Raw genomic sequence first — 23,581 nt, 5'->3', positions numbered from 1 at the left:
GTGAAGAGCAAAGAAGTAAGTATGTAGCTTAAAGAAGAAAAAATTTAAGGGGAGGCATGCATGATAGCAATACTCCACTATTTGAAAGATAGATGCCTTGTAGAAAAGGGAATAGATTTTGTTTCTTTAACACTAGTTTTATCTATTTTTCTTTACTGAATCACTACAGAAATAAAAGTTAGATTTGTTTTTAAGGAATCATCTGTATACTTAACCTTTTCATTATTTTTAGAATAGCTTCTCTTTTGTAAGTTTTCAAAGAAACAAATTATCTCGTTTTGAATTGTAACAAGGCTAGCCCCCAGAACTAGAATCAACCCTAGAACCAGGATTAACAAGTAAAAATTAAAAAGTTGCAAATTTAGGTTGTTCAAATCAAGAAAATCTTCCTAATTAGACTTACATCAAATAGCCAAGGGCTTAGAGAATGAGTAAAAATAGAAAAAAATTTACCTTAAAAGAAGAAAAGGTCAAGAACATTAAGGGGAAAAAATTTAAGTAGTCATGGAAGGGACCCAACATTACAAGATCTCAAACTATACTTAGAATAGCAATAATAAAAATTTTGATGCTAATTAATAAATAGAAAAGATAATCAATGGAAGAGATTATTTTATCAAGATCAAGAACTAATCAAACAAATTAGCTCAGTAGTTGATAAACCCCAAAACAAAAAGTACTGTGGTAAAGTTCCTTATTTGTAATGAAAAAATAATTTCTGTGAAAACTGCTATGAAAGTAGCATGGCAGAAACTTGGTTTAGAGTAATATCTTATCCTATATATTACAATAAGTACAAAATGAATACTAGAACTAAAAAAAAGTTTATATAATAAAAAAAATTAAGAGAAAGGAAAGATATACTTTGCACTACTATGGCGAGGAGACTATGAATTCTTAACTAGATAAGAAGTAGAATGATTATGGGAGATAAAATAGATAATTTTGTTTACAAAAAAGTGAAAACCAATGCCCCTCATATTAGAAGAGATAGTTAATTGGGGGAATAACTTTGCAGCAATACAATATAGATTTACTGAAAATTGATATTAATGGTTTTCCTACAACTCTTCCAGCATTTGCTATTTTTACCCTTTGTCATCTTTACCAATTTGAAAAGAATCACACAATTTCAGGACACCTCTATGTATTGTCTGTTCTCTTAATATGAAACAAATGTGTACTTCTTTGGCTATGTGGAGTTACATGATGGAAAGTATTTGTAAAGATATTAAAATAACTACTAAATTCTCTTCTGCAAGAGCTTTGATCTAGGAAACTCTCACATATCTGGTTTTAAGGTTTAAAAATAATAAGAGTATTAACATTTCAAATGTGTACTTTACCAGCACAAATTCCCCCTGCCCCAAATCTGCTCTCAATTATAAGACACGTAGTTGGAATAATATGAATTTTGGAATTACACTATCTGCCAGGGCATGATATTGAGAAATGAGGTCAATAGGATGTTATTTGGTTGTTATTAAGTCATAAACATTCAAGAAATTATTTGTTAGTTTTTTCTTATCTTTTCCAAACTAGTTTTTGTGAATGCCATTTGAAAACCTCTACAGACAGGTTTTTCTTTACTGAATCACCACAGAAATAAAGGTTGAGTTAAATCTGTTTTTAAGGAATCATATGTATATTTAACCTTTTCATGATTTTTAGAGTAGTTTCTCTTTTATCAGTTTTCAAAGAAATAAATTATTTAGTTTTGAACTGTAATAAGACTAGCCCACAGAAATAGAATCAACCAGTGAAACACGCAGAGAGGCAAATATTTGCATTTCTGTTAAGAATTATCTTGCTAATAAGTGAAATTATAAAAATAATATGGGATGATTTAAGAAATTGTGGGTTCTCCCTTACTAGAGTTCTTCGGGGCCAGATGATCACTTGTTTGGGATGTAAAATTGGTGATGTGCTGGTGTGCGTGTGGTTTTTTTTTTGTTGTTGTTGTTGTTGTTGTTGTTGTTTGTTTGTTTTGGTGGAGGGAAAGGGGATTGTCATTCCAACAATTCCCCCTTGTAATAAACATATACAATAAAGCAACACACCAGGCATATCTGACAATGGATGCCTCTTTCCACAACTCTAGATAAACATCTCTTTGCTGAGAGACAAGAAGCAGACTTCCCTGTAAAAGGGAATCATTGATCAGATTTGAATTATACAAGATGTCCTTTTTAAGGTGCCAATGAGATATGCAAAAATTAAATATCTCTAAAAGTATTCCTTATATTTCTATTTCATTTTAAAGCCATGCAAAATTTACAGGCATACTAGAATTTTATCAGGATGGTTTTCTATCATTTCATCACAACTTATGATTTCTTCCTGACTTCAAGTTCAGGTTGCTACAAATGTAATGTAAAATTGTTGCTGTTGTTTTTCTTCTCCTCACTCTGGACTATCTATATGCTCTGAATTATGGCAATTCCAATCTAGAACTATTGAACTATTGCTGATCTGACTTTGAGGCTATTGAGAGAGGCTGTTTAATTAAACTCTGAAGGGCTGCCCCTTATGTATTTCATCTTGTTTGTTTGGTTCTGAGTCATTTTCTACTGGAATGAGCCTACTGTTTTATGTGTTTTATAATGTGGTATATATCATCAAGTTTAAACAAAGCTAAAAGATATTTTACACACACACACACACACACACACACACACACACACAAGATAAATCTAAAAGATATTCTGTGCCAGAATCCTGGGAATTACACAAACCTTATTTTCCAAAGACCATTTTGCTAGTACACACACATAAGTGCTTGTTCTTTAATAGCTATTTATTCATTACTGTTATATATGTGGCAAATGAATTGGAAAAATCTCTTTTAAGTAGTGCTTTGCTAGAAGGAACCATAGTACTAGTAGGAACAGCTTTCTTTATCCCTATGTCTCCTCATGGTGACTCCTGAAGCAGATTACTTTAAGTTTCTCAGCTTTTTATTTATTTATTTTTTTGAGCTTCCTCTCCCTCACAATACAACTTACAAGTAGAATGCACAAAAATAAAATGAACTAATCTGAAAAGCTCATTTAGTTGAATACCTTTACTACTCTTCTACAATTGATTACAATTCCACTTAATTATGTAAACTCGTGCTGCATGAGCTAATTAACTTCCACAAAATTAAATATCAATTAAGCATTGTCTATCACAGTAACTATGAATCCTAACAGCAGATTTTATATGCACTGAATACAGTATAAAATAAAAGGATCCATCAACAACACTGGTACTCACTATATAGGAGGCATCTTTCGTGTGCCTCATTACAGATTTGTTTTTGATCACTTACCAGTGTAAGAAGAATATTATCGAACAGCAGTTGAGTTTCAGACTGATCTTTAGTGATATCAGCATTAGCATTCATGCCAAAGATCTCTGGGTCAGGATTCAAAGGCAATTGCTTAGTGTAGTCAATGTAGCTATTATACTGAAAAAAGAAATGATAGGAGATTAGATATGAATTGTGAAATGGAATCTTTACAGTTTAAGTCATTTATCTTCAGTACTCAGCTTAGTGGGTTGAGACTGAAGGGACCTTGAGAAAACCATATGACAAAATGAAAGCACAAGTAAGGGCTGATAAACAATAAAAGAGAAGCTTGTCCCATAAAGAGAAAGAAAGAAAATGGCAATGAACATCTAAGATTTTCCATTGGTGTTACTCTGACAGACCAGATCATCAATGTTCTGGTTAGAATTACAAAGCTAAAGACATTTATTGAAGGATTCATAGGATCAAAGGGAAATCAGTAGACCCAAGGTCCCACTCCTGTTTCCTGAGGAGTGACAGTCCTAGTCAGCAGAGAGCTGTACCTGAGCTTCAGCTGCCTGCATTCTGAGATTTACTAAAAATCCCACAGATTAAATGTAGATGTGACAGGAAAGACACTTGCTCATTCCACGACCTTAACCAAAGCAAAGACTTTTTATACTCCAAAGGAGGGCTGGGCAGAGAAGATCTTGTGATAACTCCTGGGTCAGCCTCGTTCAGAGATTTGGTGCTCAGAGAATTTATGAAAAAAAAAAAGATGCTCAGAGAATTTATGAAAAAAAAGTACATTGTCTCATGAATCAGTCTTCAAGAATTGAGATGGATGATATATAGTTATTATACTGGGGATTATAGATCATGCATTAGCTTTTATGAGCTCCTAATCTATAGGATTTTGTCTTTATTTTTTTTTTCACTTTACAAATTCTCACAAACCAGGTTAGCTCGAGATAAAATTAACTTTTTGTATCCTCATTTTCATTTCAGTGTCCTCCAGCTGCCTTGGGTACTCTAAAAACTGTGATCCACAGTCACCTGGTAACTAAATGCCTACTCCATTCCTATCTTTGAGAAGGGACTGCTAGTTCTAATTCTCAACAAAGAGAAACATTATCTCTTATGCTGTTATTATGGCAAGTTTAGTTGCCAAACTGATCTTCCTAAAGCACAAACATAAACATATCACCCCTCTCTCCAAATAATATTCAAGAGCTGCCTATTGCTTTGGGGTTCAAATAGAAGTTTCTCCATTTGTCAGAAAGCCCTTGACAACTTGTCCCTGAATTAATTTTCCACCTTTACTACATGTTATTCACCACCATACACACTGTGGTTTGGCTAAACTGTTTTTGTTTGTTTTTTGCTGTTCCTCATCCACAAACTCCATCCTGTGCTTCTCTGTCTCTGTACTGGTTAAATTCCAGTGTTCATCTTCGTGTTCATCTTTGTCTCTAGAATCCCTAGTTTCTTTCAAGCCTGATCTTGAATGCTGCCTTCTACATGAGGTCTTTCCTGATTCCACCATCTATCTGTTAGTACCACACAATCACCATGCAGCAATTTTTATCTATTTTCAATGTAGTCAAATATATATATGCCTATACTGGATAAACCATGAGTTAATTCCTTCATGAGAGGAATAGTCTTTTATTTTTGTCTTTGAATGTTCTAATCTTACTCCCTTCACACAAACCCACAGTATAATGTCTAGCCACAATAGATATTTAATGAATGTATTTTTTTTAAAAAAATAATATCAGACATTTCATTAATACTGTTAATTTCAGCTTCCCTTAAAAGTGAGCATACTTACATCACCACTGGGAGGAGCATAATAGATACCACTGGAGTCAAATTTGTAGTCTGGATTTTCAACTATCTCTGTACTGTAGAATTTGTTTAAAATGCTGCGCAATGTACGTCTGTCCCAGTCATCAGTAACTCTGCCACCATAATTGCATTCACCAGTCATGTATCGCAGTGCATCATAGGGAAGTTCCTAAAAATAAGATGTTAGTATTTCAACCAACTCAAGACTTCCCATATTAACATTTTTATACAATGTAATATACTTTGGGTCATATTAAGAGTTTCACAAAAAGACTTCTTCCTCAAAGCTACTTTTTAATATTTTCTTATAAGCTCTATAATTTTCTTGCCTCTCTTTTTTTCCCACTGCTTCTAACCCTTAACAAATGCCCTGTATATGTGCCTTTTATTCAAGAAATAGAACTCTCAATATAAGTATTTCCTTTTGAAGTGGTCATGGAAGCAATTGAACCATTTTAGTCTTAAAATGATACTTAATAATATCAACACTCAAGCTTATAGAGCATGATATAATCCTCAAAAGATCTATGGAATTTTTTATTCCACTTATTTCCACTAATTCTTACCACGACTTTATCTCCCTTATCTTCCTCTGCTGAACACTGAAAACTTATTCTATGAAACCATTGTCCCTTCATTCTTGGAGAAGGCAAAAGAAAAGATGCAACACAGCCCAGCTGTGACTATATCATTTGGTTCCTTAGCACTTTATCATTAAATCATAATGAATGCTTGAGATCTTTGCCAGAATATTGAGATCTTTGTTGGAATGTATAAACCCCAAGGTATCTACCCATTCTATTTTTTTCGATTCAGTCTTGTTTTTATGATTTTTAATCAGTTGCTGATATCAATCCCTTCCTTCTCTCTTCTCAAAGTAAAAGAAAGCTAGTATTAGAAGCAAAATGATAAATGGTCTAGGGTATCAAAAGATCTCAGTGCTAGTCTTGGTTCTGTTATCAGCTCAGAGTAAACTATTAATGGTTTCATAACAGAAGATCAGACATTTTAGCTACTGTAATTAGTTCTATGCTGTTAATAATTGGGTACATCAGAGGCTACTAGGTATTAACTGATAAATTTATCTCATGGGAGTTGAAATTAATTGGAAGGCTCTTAAGTGTAAATGAACTTAAAATGTCACAAAGAGCAAAACAGAAAGGTCCTTGCTATTAATTTTCTATACCTCATATTGGTTTAGAAACATGTTGAGCTGCTGCACACTGATTCTCAGGTCAGTCTCATTGAATTCATAAGGGATATTCCATCCTAGAGGTCCAAACTTCCGTCTTTCTTGAACTAATGCATGGAAGAAACAGAGGCCATAGAGCAATTTCTTGAATTCATCCTTTAAAAAAAAGATAGCAATTATTACATCACTTAATTTTTCCTGCTCTCACATCATAAATAATAATGGTAATGCCTTATTGTTTCAATAGAACATTATTCTTTTTTTAAAAGGCTTTTGCATAAATTAGCTTCCTAAGTATTATTTGAGTATTAATGCTTATTCATAATAAATCAACAAGTACCTATATACCAGGTACTGTACTAATCCCTGGGAGGATAAAGACAAAAATGAAACAATTCTCACATTGACTTGCATTTCTCCAGTGCCTGATGGTGATATGGAGGTGACAATGAGTTCTGAAAAGAGGGCAGCCAAAATTTTAAGTTCTTGAAGATCCTGCCAGATTTCAAAGGTTTTTTCCCTCTTATGTCTAGAGAAATAGTCTAATTTTGTAAAGGCTCTATATTAATTCTAAATGATTCTATATTAAATGTTTAATTATATAAGTGTAGAATTTTTTCTACCACAGAAACTCATAATAATTAGTATTTATTTCTAAAGAGGTTTAAGTTTTGCAAAGTACCTCACAAATATCTTATTTCTTATCTTCACAACAATCTTGGGAAGTAAGTCTAATAATATCCTCATTTTATCAGTAAGGAATCTAAAGCAAATGAAGTTTAAATGATTTAGTCAGGATCACATAGCCATTAAGTATCAAAGAATGGATTTGAACTCAGGTCTTCTAGAAGCTTGGTCCAGTGCTCTATCACTATATCACATAGCTGCCTAATCATGATTATTATCTAATATGATGTTTAGAGGATTAAAATCTGTTTCAATGAAAGGAGTTATTGTGAACTCAGTTGGGGTTTTCTTGGCACAAATACAGGTTTGCCATTTGCTTGAAGCAGAGTTAAGTGACTTGTCTAGGATCTAATAAGTGTTTGAGGACATATTTGATTTTTGTTTTAGGTTTTGGTTTTTTGGTGGGTTTTTTGCAAGGCAATTAGGATTAAAGACTTGCTCAGGGTCACACAACTAGGAAGTGTTAAGTGTCTGAGGCAGAATTTGAACTCAGGTCCTCCTGACTCCAGGGTCAGTACTCTTTCCACTGTACCTTTTGACTACTCCTAAGCCCATATTTGAACTCTGTAAGATAAGTACTTCTTACTCTAGGTCCTGTGCCACTTTGTTGCCCACTTCAAAAATCATGAATCTTTTAAGAATTCAAATAATAACAAAATTTTAACAAAACAATTTTTAAAATTTTAACAAAAATAACAAAAAACAAAAACTTTTCTAGATAGTTAAGAAAAATTTTATTATCCCCATCTTAAGAAATGAAGAAATACATTTAGAATGGTTAAGTGATCTCTCTAAAGTCATACAATAAATGGCTAAGCTAAAACTAGGATTTGATTAAGCAACATCATGCTAAGACCTTCCGGTATTCTCAATTTCCTTTTATGTATAATAAAAGAACTAGACGATGTGGTCTCCAAGTTTCCTCTTATCTCTAAATGTCTAAACCTCGGTCAAAGGTCTCAAACTGCTAATCTAGTGCTCTATTCCTCATGCCATTTTTAAAGGTTACTAATAATTTTCTCTTACTCAAAAGCAGCATAATAAAAGCACTAGTACAAGCAGGGCCCTAGAACCAGCCACAGAGGGAATGAACAGCAGAAGTTGTTTATAGACATGCAGCCAACTTGTTTTACACATAAACATGTTTATCTGTACGCAAGCTCATTCCTTAAATTTAATTATGACTTAGTAATATCTCAAGGTATATTGTTATTTTTGAAAATTAAGAATTTGGTTCAATAAGTTTACCTTAAATTTTTTTTTTGAAACATCAGCATTTAATAATGTGGCTAGCAGGTATTTTGAATACTTCATTTGTGAGACTTAGGATCTCTATCTGAGTTTGGTCAGCAATTCCTTATTCCTTACTTATTCCACTAAAACCTGTGCCCATTACAAGTGATACACTTATGATTAAAGAGAAACATTTAATACATTTTTTCTTTTTTTTACAAATTTGCAAAAATGACTCTACCACAAAGGTTGAGAGGAAACTGCCATTTCATGGATACAAGCACTATAAATGATGTTTGAATAAAAATGAATATAACTCTATATAGAATAAGAAAAAGCAAATCTTACACCTTAAGAACAAGATGTTAAATTAGTTCAACATCTTTTTTTTAAGTTCTTCCTTATTTTTATGACTTTTTTTTACCCCTCATTGCTGTATATTTAAGACATGCTTTGAAAACAAAAGTATGGTCTTTTTAATGGCAGCAACTTACTCAAGTTCATAACCCCTGTTAAAATGAGTTTTCTTCCATTTTTAATTATGGAAAAATGATGTAAAACAATTTTAGGTCAGAGATGTTCATGTACAAAATCCTAATCATGAAAACAGTAGGTGGTTTCCCAGTTATCTTGGTGAGTCGGAAAAAGGCACTTATGATTTCCATCAATCAACCAGTACAATTACTTTGGCTCTCGTTATAGTTATATTGAGAAAATATTTTTATGTTTTAATTTAGAGATATGGTCCCAAATAGCAAAGGGCTTAGTTAATATCCTGCTACAAGATCTCCAGCTTTGCAGATTTGTATTGAGAATGGCTTATATCTGACTTCCTAAATAGAAATCGAAGTTATTAATGGCATACACAAAATCTCTGCTGAGAAGGAAGAAGACTAGTGGTAAAATAAAAATAAAATATTAATAAAATTGACTTCACTGCAGTCAGTAATCAGTAATCAAAACCAACTTCATTGCAGTGAAGAAAGCCTACTTAATTTGGTAGATTTTACTCAGAGCACACATCCATAATCACCAGAGGCCACTTTCAGTTGCTTTACAGGACTGAGGTAACAAGGCTAAGACATTACTTACAGGCTTTTTGCAGCCACCGAAAAACTCAGGGTCAGAGATTGGGTCCATCAGGTACGATCGAATAATATTAGCCCGTAAACCTTTAGGTGCTTCATTAGTCATTTTTACTCCATTCTGAAGCACAGACACAGGGAAATTTGGAGAAGGGTAGCTTGTTAACCAAATTCGGAAATCTGGATGGGTTGTTTCTGGACTTAGTTCCTATAAAATGGAAACCAGATAGAAAACAGAAAAGAAAACTTAAGGAAAATGATAAATTCTCTACAACATAAAACCACTCCTGTTCTATAGAGAAATATCTTTTTACAAATCAGCCTCAAAGAACTCTTAATAAAATAATTTGTCATAAGTTGTTTACAAAAGCTTATGTTGCTAGAACTGATAGATTTTAGAGAAATCTAAACCTGAGGTACATGGATAGGTAGGGGTTTATGAACTTTTTTTTTTAAGATTGCATCTTTATTTTCATTAACTTCTAAATGAAATTTAACATTTCCTTCCATTATGAATTTTTAAAAAAATTTTTTGCAAAAAAGTCCTTGGGTCTGACCAGTCTGTTAAAGGGATTTATGACATGGAAAAATTTAAGAACCTCTATTTTAGAAATATCCTAAGACCTAGATTTTAAATAATCTCTGACAAGTAACTACAGTAGGACATATTGAATGTTGTCCCTTAATTTAAAACAAACATTGAGGACTTTTGGACTTCTCTTTTGATGGAATCTCATTGCTATGTATAAATTCTAACTATTTTCTGGAGTACAAACAATGAAACGATCAAAAGTAAATTAGGGAAAAGTGACACAGGCCCTTCAGGTTCAAGAGGAAACTAGATGACTCTTTAATTAATCATAATTGCCTGTAAAATAATTATTAATAATGTCTAGCATTTATATATTGCCTATTCTGTTCTAGGCACCATGCTAAACACTTTATAAGTATTATCTCATTTTATCTTCATCACCCTGGGAAATAGGTGCTATTACTATTTTCATTTTACGGTCTAGGAACCTTAAGAAAAACTGAGGTTAAGTGTCTTGCTCTAAGTAACATAGCTAATAAATGTCCAGGGCTGGAACTGAATGCCTGACTCCAGATCAAGCATTCTATCCACTGAACTACCTGTCAGTCAGTCTATAAATAGTGAGTCAACATCTTGGGTGGCAGGCGCTGTGCTAAGCCCTGGAGATACAAAAAGAGGAAAAAGACCATCTCCAACTCTCCACGAACTCCCAGTCCTGTACAGACCTCTGAACTTTAGATCTTCTGATTGTTTGCTGGATCACTTGAATGCCTTATGGACACCTCAGACTCAATATGCCCCAAATGAAACTCTTTTTATCCTTCAAACATTCTATCTTGCTGAATGCTCATCTCCTCTGGCCCTGACGTAGGCTAAGGGCTTTGAGTTCAAAGACAACATACATTTTCTTTGTCTCCCCAGAGCCTCCCTAGCCTAGTGCTTTACACATAGTTAGAATTACCTGGTCTATCCAAGGACCTTCCTGGATGGCTAGTGTATGTCAGGGAGTGACTATCAGATATTAAGCTTTGCTATCTATGCAAATGCTCTCTCCTATATCCTGATGTTTTCCCATGATGATTGGTAACTACACCAGTTTTCCCCCTTATTACAACTGTAACTGCATATCCTGAAACTGCTTAAATAGCTATGTTAATTAAATTAAGTTCTAGGGTATGGAGAAGAATTTGGAAAGTTATAAAAGAATAGTCTCATCATGGCATTTTAATTACAATTAAACTTAAATATTAACACATCTTCAAAGAACCTTATTTGTATTTCTCTTATATACTTATATGCTAGACTCTGCTAAGTTATAAGCTTCACGAAGGCAGTGACTTTCATTTTTATTCCTCCCTCAACATGGATACTTTGAACAAGAATGATATTTAATAAGTATTTGTTGAGTTGAATAAAAAAAATACTGAATAAAAAAATTACGTATATGTGTGTTACTGAACTTTTTTCATTTTCTTTCCTATCTTCTCTATTGGAAGGAAGGATTAGTGAAGTATTAAGAAGGAAGATTTTATTGATTTGGCAGTGGAATCATTTGACTAACCTAAATATCTTCTGACAAAACAGGAATGAAGTTTATAAGGGCAGTTCAGTTACTAAATTAGATATGCATTTATTTGAGGATGTCTTGGTATATATATTCAATCCTTTTTATATATGTGTATTAAACATTCTCATTTTGAATGAGGGTGGTGCGATGCTCATAAAGCAGAAGATATTCAACAAATGTTGCTGGCTGACCACTAAGGATTATTTCACAGACAAATTCATCACCTCTACTTAACACTTTGTTAAAAAACCAGTAGGATCACATGTATGCTATTTCTCCATATTTACCATCATCATTCTCAATGTTATCATTTCTTGAGAATAACAAACTTTTTTACCTCACAAACTTTCTCTAATGTTGCCATCCAAGATGTTGCAAGATGGCAGTTCTGAAGAACAACCCAGGTTCCTTCCTTGACTGCTTTCTCTATCATTTTCATAGCGATGGGCCCTTGGCCTTGACCAAGGGATAAGGAGCTGAGTTTGGATCCTCCATATCCCTGCATATGATAAATATTACAAAAGTTACTAAAACTGGAATGTACACTTCTAAATACTCAATGTGAATATTTTATCAGTTATAAGAGAATATTAATCAGATTTAATTAGGTATCATTTCCAAGAACTAGGGAATAGTGCAAAACCTTTTGAAAGCTTGCTGTCATATGGTGATTGGTAGTTGATTTAAGGGCTCTATAAGTATTAGATGAAATTAGTCAGTTCAAGGAAAAACAACTTCATGCAGAAATCCTGAATATAAAGGGAGCTTTCTTGGAAAATAAGAGGATCTAGTGGGTGTAATACTGTACTTCAAGTCAGAAAGATCTGAATTCAAATCTTTCTTAAGACACTAATTATGTGGAGCAAGTCACAGAACTTCTCAGTTTCAATTTCCTTAGCTATGAAATGGAAGGTAATAAAAGCACCTAATTCTTAGGGTTGTTATGAGGATGACAAGAGAGAATATATGTAAAGCAAATATTTATTATTATTTTGTATAGTTTTTGATGCCTAAAAATAATGATAACATATAGAGAAAAGAAAAATAATAAAAGAGATTTTTGACCTGAAGGAAAAGATGAAAAAAGAATTGTCTATTATATAATTATGATCTAATTAAGAAAATTTAAATTTTAAAATAAGAATTTAATTTTTATATTGTAGAAAGAAATTTTTATAATATCTAGTTTTTTTTATCATTTGTTAAAGAAAATAGGATTGAAGGAGAAAAAATCAGAAAATGGTGTTAATATCATAAGGTAAAATACGAACAATCCATTAGAAATTTCAAATTTGCAAAGTTCTAAGAAAATTCTAAACTGACAAGTTTGGTCCATGTTTTTTAGAAGAACTTTAGTCAGTTTTCAAAAAAGCAAAATTCAGAATTCAAGTCACATTTTACCACTGACTTTGATCTTTAAAAGAGAGAGTGAGACAATATGCTCAGTACTTAAGTCTACTACATCCATATTCTTCAGGGACTTTCAAAGGTTGTGGCATAAGCCACACAAATATCCTTTCTACCACTGTCTTCTGGTTAGACTCTGTGACACTGGAAGGAGGTATGGGGATAGGAGAAGAGGGAATGTAATGTAGAAATCCAGTTGTATGTCATTTTGATTTCTAATCTTTGGCCATCTATGGAAATTATAAGAAGTAATCCTAAACCAGGTTTCTCTTGCATTCCACCACTACCTTCTACCTGGCTGAATTATGATTTTGGCTGTGGGTGAGTTTTCAGCATCCAAGAAGATAGGATCAATCAGTCATTCAATAAAGATGTAATAAGTGTTTACAATGTACCAGACATTCTGTTATAATCTAAAGGGATCTTTATTATGCAGCCCTGCTAGGGATTAGAGAAAGTCATGTTAACATACTGTTGCAAGATTTGCTAAATAACAATTAGAAAGACCAAGAACTAGTGTCATGATGCTTTGTTCAGAACTTTGGTGGAAGTAATTCAATAAATGAAATATTTCATTATATAAATTTATGTCTAACAGGAAATAGCTATAATGTTTAGTGATGATGGATATTTAATGTTACCACCATTTTTTGTTTTTTATCCTAATATGTTTTTAAACAAATTTCTGACTCCAAATTCAATGCTCTTTTTTTTTTACTATAATACACTCAGTTTTCCAGAATATAAGAAATCTTCACTATATTAAGACACTGTGTTGTATATCATAGCTATTTTAAAAAAAAATTCATAGTGATTACAAAACAAGTAGAAATTTAAATGCTTTCCAAAAGGAGAAGAAAGATTAAATCCCACTAGTATTCATCTTATCTTCCCATTCAAATATGCAGCACATTCTTTATGATTTTAAAAAATATAACTTTCAATTCTTGGCTTTCCTCTAAGTTAGCCAGTCCCTTGTCTATGTTTAATTTGTTGCTAATATGATAGGTCTACAAAGGGAGGAAACCTTGACCTTCATTGATTGAGTTTCCTCACCTGGGAGTTGATATAGATTTGGTATAAGTGTAAGTTATTTTATCAATGAAATCACAAGTCCAGTTCCTATCCTTATTTCTATTCAAAAAGAAAATAGAAAGAAAAGGGTGGATATCATCCTCTTCATTCCCCACTAAATCAAAGATAAGAAGGGATACAGAAGATTAAGCTTAGTTTGCAAAAGGAATTTTAAACTCTCCCATAGATCATGTTTTGCATAAAGTACCACAACTATCGAAGCTATCTATGAAACTTACTTCTAGGTGAAGTACTAGCAAGCCATACTATGAAACTTCTACTTATATTAGATATTTAGGGGTCCATTAGTCTTAAACCTCTAAGCTTTTGGAGTCTCTGTTTGAGCTATACACACATGGCTAAGATCTAGATTTCAACCAGACTTTTTCTTAATTAGGAAAAACATCTAACAATACATATCTATTTTAAAATTACCTGATCATCAGCAAATTTGAGAAGGGCTGCCATAGGATCAGAACCAGGAGAGAGCACAAAAATCAATGGTGCACAGCAGTTACTATCTCCAAATGCCTTGGATAGATCAAATGGTGGTGGTTCAATAAATGGACGACCCAAATGGCTAATTATAAATTCTTGTACCATTGGAACAATCTTTAAAAAAGCAAAAAAAAATAGAATTTTAAAATATAAGTTTGTTATTTAAGAATCTTCAAAGCATGGAGATGCTAAAAACAAAAAAAAACCTATTTTTAGAATAACAGAGAATTCTGGTCATCTTATTCCTTAATTATTCATTATAAGAGTAGTTTCTCACAATATTTTAATTTTTATAGCTATATTTTATCTACCAAGTATATATGAAGAATATTTTTAAGGTAGTTTATTATTGAAAATTTTGCTCTCAGGCACTCATCTTCCATCCACTTTGCTGGCTGCCCTGCTTCTGCCCTCCCTGATCCTTCAGAATTCATTAGATCATCAGAATCCAAACCCTAAACCCTGTGGCAATTTAATTTACTCAACTGGAGGGCTCCCAACTTCTGGCTGACCTGTCTTGATTGATAGATAAGTAAAGATTTACTAAGCTCACTATATCTACAGCTGGTCACACAAACCATGTTTCACTTCCCTTCCATCCATATGTCCACTTGGGATTATCTTTCAAATATATAATGAAAATGAAAGGGCAAGGGAATAGGATAAAGGGAGTGTGTATAGAAGGATTTGTAGATCAATAAGAATGGGAAAAAGAACAATGGATTTATTTGTAAGGGCATAAAAATCTTCTAAATTTAGATAGAAACAAAAAAGCAAGGCTATAGGGTGAGGAGAGAGGATAAGGAAGGGATGCTTGGAAGGAAATGGATAGGTTAAGAAATAGGAGGGCAAGGTAGTGGGTAGAAGCAAAACAGGGAAGTGAGGAGAGATAAGAATAGGGTGAGAAGAATGGTGAGGAAAATAAGGAGGAAAGTAAATGTGTTATAGCTTAGAATATGCATTGGATGAATTCACCCACAAAATGGAAACAAATAAATTAAAATTTTGAATTCAACAGTATCATGTCAGGAAATGACTTAATAGGAAAGATACATGCAAACATAGCATAAAGATCAGAAGTAAAATTTATTATGAAAAATCATGTAGGAATCATGATCATAGAAAGTTAAAGCTAAAAGAGACTTTATCAAAAAAGAAAAATAGAGAAACTATACTCTATGTTAGTCATATTAATCATTATTGTTTTATACTATATAAAATAACCAGGTAATATAAAATTGGAAAATTGCTCTGATGTAGGAAATGATTAGCTGATGGAGTTAGAAAAATATCGAAAGACTTGGACTCATGAAGGAAGATGCTATCCACCTTCAGAGAAAAAGAGGACAAGGAAAAATCTACATAGTGTGGTCTTACATAGATGCATATGATTGTATATGTATATATGTGTGTGTATGATTATAGATATCGATGTATGTGTACATATGTAAATGTAGGTATGTAAGTATATTGTGTGTATGCATACATATACACAAACACTTGATAATAAACTTCTGCACAGTAGAGAACAAAAGAAAACTTATAAGGAAGCAAAAAAAAGATAGCTAGCTCTGAACACAATGTGTAGTATTTATGATGTAGGGTTTCTTGAAATAGAAATACATTGCTTTATATTTCGAATTCTCTCATGTTCTGCTATGCATATGATAATAATTATCTTTTGTATTTAAATTTTTAAAAAATTTTAATTAATGAAAAAGAAAATGTAGTTTCCCAAAACTCTAATTTATTATTAAAAATTACAATTCCCAACAGAAGTAAAAGTAATCTTAAGGAAGATGAAGCAGAGAAAGCATAAGATGATTCTAGGATTTGGAAAAAAACTCTTGGGTAAAAGAAGGCTTTTCATATAATTTTAGTTTTCATATATAACCCATTTTTTTGTGGGTAAAGGACTTATTGTGGGGAAATATAGTCTTGGCTGGCATGTGGGAAAGGGTTTCCTTAATTTCAAAGCTCAAATTCACATTTACCTTGTCAGGTCTCAGACAGCGAATGACAAGCATCCTTTGAAACTCACTCACTTTTTCTTCCCACGATTCAGGAAATATTTCATGATGCGGTTCCTATAAAAATGGAAGAATCAAATTGACTCAAATATAATTACATAAATCTTTTGTACATACTAACAAAGGATCCTAGGTTTGGAGGTGGAAGGGACTTTCTAAATCCAACTCCACACTTTATTGATGAAGTATTAAATAAAGGTCAACTTGTCCAAAGATACATAACTAATCACAGAAATAAAAACTGTGACTTAATAGCCAGAGAGAATTCTTTTCACTGTACCAAACGTCTTCCATCTTAAAAGCATATTGGATTGTCTTTCCTAAATTGGAGATTTGATGTGAATTTAAAAGCCAGTAAAAAAGTTTATATAATAACTAGTTGAGAGGATAGATGAAGTTGGAGATCTAATTTTAAAAAAGATATTAAGTGGTTCCTAAATACAAGTCAGTGTATTAGGGATTAAAGTTATAAAAGGGAAAATATCATAAAATGAATCAATCCTGGTATCAAGAAGGGGAAATAAAATACTTGTCTTTGTCCTTGTATGTTTTATATATTATACAAGGAAGGGTCATAGAGAAAGATATAGAATCAAAAATCTTAGGACCATAGAAAGGTCACTGAAACTATAAAGGCCTATTTACTCCTCTATAAAAGGGCATAAAATTAATTTTATCATGCACTTCTCAGAAGAGAATCCTTATAACAGAGTATAAGGCAAATATCAGTACCCATACATCTTGCTGCCTTCCTCCTTCTCCCAAATAATGAAACCGGCCTCTCACAGTAAATTTCATCATTCTGGCCAACCTGATCCACCCAATCCCCCAACTATCTAGGCTAATTCTCAGAAACCAGATTTATAGTTTCACCAGGCCCTGACCTATCTTGTTGTATTCCACTGACATTGCAAAGTCTTCTTCATATACCAACACGGCATGAGATGGATTTAGAAGTAGAAAGTTTAAGTGAACTTATACCAAACCGTAAGTGACCATGCCACAGAGTGGTGGTGATAAGGATCAGAAAACCAGGTAGAAAAGATTGAATAAGTTCAGTGACATGAATCTAAAAATGGCAGGTTTTGGTTCATGACATGACATAGGTTTATTAATTTCTAAAAAAGTATTTGTTTTATATACAAAATTCCATTTTATAAATTCTGAAAATATTAAGACTCAATGTTTTTGTCTAACATTTTTTTTACTTAAATATGAAACATGTTGGAACTAATCTTCCAAATTCTAGTTAATTAAAAAAAAATCTAATAGTGTTACCACATCTAAAAATAATAAATCTTTGTAATATTCATTAGTCATTTTCTTTGTTGTTTGTCTTTCACACTCAGAGAGGACCAAAATGACATTACAATGTCAGGGTCAATATACAGTGTGTCCAGCTGTGGCTGATCATTCTGATACAAGCTCAGAAGCTCTACTCATGATTGGGCACAAATAATCTATGTAGCTATTTGGGAAGGAGATGTCTCTAAATTTGTGCATTTCAGTTACTTTTGAGCTACCACAAGTCTGCTTTGTTCACAGAGCACAGTGCCTTCTTTAAAGCAGCCATGATGCACGCTATGCTTAGGGGAAAGGGGGGGGATCCAGTGCCAGTGTCTCCCATGTTACATAATCAATTCCAAAGTTCTTCAGAGACCTTGAAAGCATCCTTGTGTCACTTCTTCTGACTTCCATGTGAGTGCCTGCCTTGTATGAAATAATCTTTTAGACAAACATACATTTGGACAATGTGCCCTGCCTGGCCATTTTGGAGTTATAACTCAAGAAAGAGTCTCACTGTCTGGTACCTTATCTTGCCAGGTGATCTTCAGAACTTTCCTAAAATGATTCAAATAGAAGGAGTCAAATTTTCTGGCTAGGTCCAGGTTTCACAGGCATATATCAAGATCAGCACAATATTTCTGTAGATCTTCAGTTTGGTAGACAGCCTAATACATCTTACATATTCTTTTGGAGCCTCCCAAATTCTGAGCTACCTCTGGAGATGATGTGTCAACCTCATCACCTATGTGGACAGCCCTAGAAAATATACTGCCAAGAGAAATGAGCTTATCTATAACATTCACGATTTCTTTAATTGGTGTAGAACTGTTGATGGAGAATCTGTTTCTTGGTATTGGTTGCTAGGTAAAAATACAGAGAATTGATCCATACTTTGTTGCATCTCAGCCTCAGAGGCTACACTGAGTACATAATCAGCTGAGAACAAAGTCACATACTAACTCTCTCCACTTTAGTCTTTACTTATAGCCTTTTCAAGTTAAATAAATTATTGTCAATGTATTAGCAGATCTTGATGCCATTTTTGTCTTCATTGAAGTATCTGACAACATCACTGAAAACATCATTTTTTTTTATTTTGTTTTGTTTTTTTAAGTATGGAGTCAAGCACTCAGCACTATTTTACTCTAGTAGTGACTGGAATAGCATGAAAACATTATCCATTATCCAGAATCCATGCAAGTATGCCATCATTAATGGTGTACAATGTTGATGAACTTCTCCAGGTAATTAAATTTTTCCATGATTTTCCATAGGCTGACAGTATCAAAAGCCTTAGTTAGATCAATGAATACTGTTTGCATACTTCTGTTTGGCTCCTGTCATTTCTCCTGGAGTTGCTGGGCAGCAAACATCATGTTGACCATTCCTTAGCCCCTTCTGAAGTCACATTGGCTCTTGGGTAGATGATCATCTTCCAGATGAAGGATCAATTTATTAAGGAGGACTCTCTGTGGCCATTTGGGAAGGAGATATCTCTAAATTTGTGCATTTCAGTTACTTCTGAGCTACCACAAGTCTCCTTTGTTCACAGAGCACAGTGCCTGGCAAGAATTTGCCAGCAATGACTAAAAGAGAGGATGCCCCCTCCCTCCCCTTCTCACCCATCTGTGGTAACTGCAAGACACAACTTATTTCTTTTTCCTTTGAATAGATGGACAATAGAGGTATCTTTGATCTCCTAGGGGATCTCCTCTTGCCATCAGTTTTTGTATGTGCAGTACAGTGCACTGGTCCCCCTTCCTTGTAGATTTCTGCTAGAATGAAAATCAGCCCTGGCCACGTTGCCACAGGAGAGAAACTTATTCAAAACCTTTTCCTTCTGTTGGAAGTTCAGGTAGAAGTATTAACTTCAAACTAAGATGAAGTCAGTAACTTCAGTATTAGTTGATGATGGTCTGCTGAAAACATTATGCAAGTATTCTGGCCATAGGTCCAGGATCATGTCTTTATCACTGATCAGTGTGGCTCTATCAGTGCTGACTAATTGAGATGCACCAAAAATTTTTGGTTAAAGACCAAACATCATAAAAGTGTTTTGGATTGTTACTATTAGCATGAAACTGAATTTCATCTGCCTTCTTATTAAGGCCAAAATTTAATCTGTAAGCTTTTCTTGTACTTTACTTTTGATGGAATTGAATGCCTTTTTTCTTTTTTTCTTTTATTATTATAGCTTTTTATTTACAAGATATATGCATAGGTAATTTTTCAGCATTGACAGTTGCAAATCCTTTTGTTCCAACTTTTTCCCTCTTTCCCCCCACCCCTTTCCCCAAATGGCAGGTTGACCAATACATGTTAAATATATATTTTTATATATTGTATATAAGGTATAAGTTAAATATCACATATATATATATGTACATATATATATATATGTACATATATATATATATATATATATATATAATATCCAAACTTATTTTGCTGTATAAAAAGAGTCGGACTTTGAAATAGTGTACAATTAGCCTGTGAAGGAAATCAAACATGCAAGCTGACAAAAATAGAGGGGTTGGGAATTCTATGTAGTGGTTCATAGTCATCTCCCAGAGTTCTTTCCCTGAGTGTAGCTGGTTCAGTTCATTACTGCTCTATTGTGAATGCCTTTTTTAGAGATGGACAAATTATCTTGCCGCTAGACTCTGGAGTCTTTCATTTAGTAATTTCTGAATTTCCTCATCATTTTTATCAAACCAATACTGACATTTGTGAGTATTCTGACTCAAATAAGAAAATGTGGCACTGTATAACAAATCTTTGAAAACTATGTATTCATTTTTATTTTTCTTCCCAGGTTATTTTTACCTACTGAATCCAATTTTTCTTGTGCAACAAGAGAACTGTACAGATCTATACACGTATATTGTATTTAAGATATACTTTAACATGTTTAACATGTATGAGACTGCCTGCCATCTAGAGAAGGGAGTGGAGGGAGAAAAGAGAAAAGTTGGAACAGAAGTGAGTGCAAAGGACAATGTTGAAAAATTACCCATGCATATAATCTGTCAATAAAAAGCTATAATTTTTAAAAAAAGAAAGCTTTGCATTCATTTTCTGCTTCACTGTATTGTATTGGCTCAACTTTTCCTCAAAGTTAGTAATGATTAATTAGTCACTTGCTGGTGAAAAGTTTTTCAAACCTTAATATTAACATATACGTATTCACATATGCATATATATATGTCTAAATATCTAAATCAGAACTTTTAAAGTTTTCACACTTTTTGTCAATTCAGCAACAGTATTTCCATACTAGGAAATATGTTTATCTTTATATTTGATAATATGTAATTAAATTGATGTTAAAATTCCAAATTTAGTAACAATTTTCAGGTAGTACATAATAAAATAATAATAGAATAAATGAAAGTTTTATTTGGATATCAGTCTAGTTTATTTACTTGTTTTATTTAAAGATGAAAACTAGAATATCATTCTTCTTTTTTTCAGATTAAAATCATATATTAATCAAAAATTTCATGAAACAAGATTTCATACATACCAAACTATCATATACCCTTTTCCACTCATCTTTCAATGACACAAATTCTTTACGAATGCCCTTGAAGTCTGTCAATTCATCCAATCGACATATTTCATCCCATGATTTCTGGGGAAGCCATATACAAGGGTTGGAAAAAGGATTGTCCAAACCAATGCCACCAGTTAGCAGAAACCTCCAATCCTCTTCATTAACCTTGAATAAAATTGCACAGAAGGAAGAAGTAAAAAATTAGAAAATCTGCTTGTATTTTAGTCAACTTTTGGAAGATTTTGATAGCTTAATTATTAAGGGGTAAATGTCTTTTCTAGAGATGGACAAATTTTCCTGCTGCTAGACCCTGTAGAGTTCTCATTTTTCTTTTAGTAGTTTCTGAATTTCCTCATCATTTTTATCAAACCAATCCTAAATTTTTTTTCATCAATCTGCAAGTGTTTACTAAGTATCTATTAATTGTTGGAAGATAGAGTAGCAGTTAATTTTTCAGTTTAAATACTTATAGAATCAGAATCTGAACTCTTATTCAGAGATCACTTAATCTAATTTATATATGAACATTGCAGTTTTATTCTTACAGAGGATTTTGCAGATTTCTCTATTATTTAAATGGAAGAGGGGTAGACTCTACTGCTAATGGGACACCCTAGGTATCATGATCTTTTACATATGAAGATAAGTTACTTGCTGTTTCTTCTCATTTGCCACAATTTTTCTATAAAGAAGATTAGTTTTGTTCCAAAGGTACATAGCAATATCTAGGCAGTTCTAGGAATCATCTGATGAAAAATGTACATCCCATGAAGTAGTATCTTCACCAAGAAATTTTCAATGAAAAAAAAAATCCTTTCAAAATTTTTCTGCCATTATTGTGGCCTTTAAGGAAAGCTCGAAATTCAGCAGTAGAGTCTGATTATATTGGAACCATTAAAATAAAATGTGTTCAAGTACTTATTATAAGTTCCAATCTTTAATTAGTCATTTTACATAGTCCTCAGAATTATCTTTTAAATGTATATTTCACAAGCATATGAATAAAGTAATTCAATGATTAGAAAAGTAGTGTCAGAATATTAATTAAATTTCTAACCTGGAGGGACACGAATTTCCAACAGAATCTTTAGTATTACTAGACACCATTAGGAAAGATCTCTTGCTATAATATTTTCTTAAAAGCCCTAACCTTTATTTATATTTTAAAAGTAATCATTGCCTCTATTGAATTACTATTAAGAAACAGCATTGTAAAAACACGGAAAAAATTAAGGTCTTTCTAAATCACAAATTTATTCACCATTCTGGCAAAAGCTATCACTGAGTTCCAGGACTATAAAATGCAAAAATGAGTCATGTTTCCAAAATGTCTGGTTGAGAAATATATATGAAAAGCTTTCTTTTAAAAATCACCTCACATTTTAGATGGCTGCATTTAAATTGGTCAATTTTCCTTCTAATTATTAAAACCATTGAAGAGAGAACTCTATTTTCAAATAGTGCTAAGTAGTGCTAAAATTCCACTATATCAAACCCAAACTGTTTGATTAAGCTAGCAAATTGCTTCAAATGTTTAAGCATGTACTTAATCTATTTGGTATAAACATATTGAGGCAATATACTAAAATACAGAATTGAAATATCTTTATAGATTATTTTAGCTTATTAAAACATATGGTTTTAACACTTATCTACAACTTATTTTTCACTTCTGTAAAATTGTCTCTTGTTACAATGAGCTGCATTAAATGTATTCAGCATTATTTATGGGTCGAATTTTGCTATTTTGTGGATGTCTTTATGAACCAATAACTTACTAACAATATAATTTTTATATTTCAATGCCTTATGAAAATTTCCAAGAGGTACTGACCGAATTTTCATGTAACAGAAGATTCATATTTAGACAAAAGGAAAAGAGCATCTTATCCTTTTCAAATAGTGAACGGCAGACATTAACATACAATGAATAAGTAAAGTGGTCCTGGAGAATGTGTAGCCTGTGAAGAAATAAAAGATTGGAAAAAATTTAAAAATTAATATCACTTTAAAACATATGCATTTACAAAAACCTATTACAAATCAGTTAGACCTTCATTGTTCTAATAAACTTCCTGGTCAATTACCCAAAAAACAATCAAGAATCCTCATTAACCACGTGAACCAATTTGAGAGGAAAACAGTATAGAAACATTTCAATGGAATTACATTTTACTGTTGACTGATTTTTTTTAAAGCTACCCATATTCCTGTTGAAAAAAAGCATTGCACATGATAATACTAAGTTGTTGTTTTAAGTCTTGTGTCCTATTTTTTGGAGATACATGTCCGGTGAGTTTTTCATTAA

General features: G+C 32.7%; 1 protein-coding gene across 1 annotated transcript in view; it reads right to left on the bottom strand.

Moving 5' to 3' along the window:
* The window catches only part of DNAH7 (dynein axonemal heavy chain 7), a 284,922-nt gene that overhangs the window by 33,991 nt on the left and 227,350 nt on the right, over positions 1–23,581 (bottom strand). Inside the window, exons 51-59 of the mRNA XM_051985973.1 lie at positions 23,108–23,234; positions 21,244–21,438; positions 16,395–16,487; positions 14,338–14,514; positions 11,759–11,920; positions 9,330–9,530; positions 6,312–6,473; positions 5,109–5,294; positions 3,314–3,451 (exon numbers count right to left, since the gene is read on the bottom strand). Coding sequence (XP_051841933.1) covers positions 3,314–3,451; positions 5,109–5,294; positions 6,312–6,473; positions 9,330–9,530; positions 11,759–11,920; positions 14,338–14,514; positions 16,395–16,487; positions 21,244–21,438; positions 23,108–23,234 — 1,441 coding nt within the window. The remainder of the gene's footprint in view (positions 1–3,313; positions 3,452–5,108; positions 5,295–6,311; positions 6,474–9,329; positions 9,531–11,758; positions 11,921–14,337; positions 14,515–16,394; positions 16,488–21,243; positions 21,439–23,107; positions 23,235–23,581) is intronic.

Source organism: Antechinus flavipes, chromosome 3 (genome assembly GCF_016432865.1).
Source record: "Antechinus flavipes isolate AdamAnt ecotype Samford, QLD, Australia chromosome 3, AdamAnt_v2, whole genome shotgun sequence".
Classification (NCBI taxonomy): Eukaryota; Metazoa; Chordata; class Mammalia; order Dasyuromorphia; family Dasyuridae; genus Antechinus; species Antechinus flavipes.
This window is presented reverse-complemented; position numbering and strand designations above follow the sequence as displayed.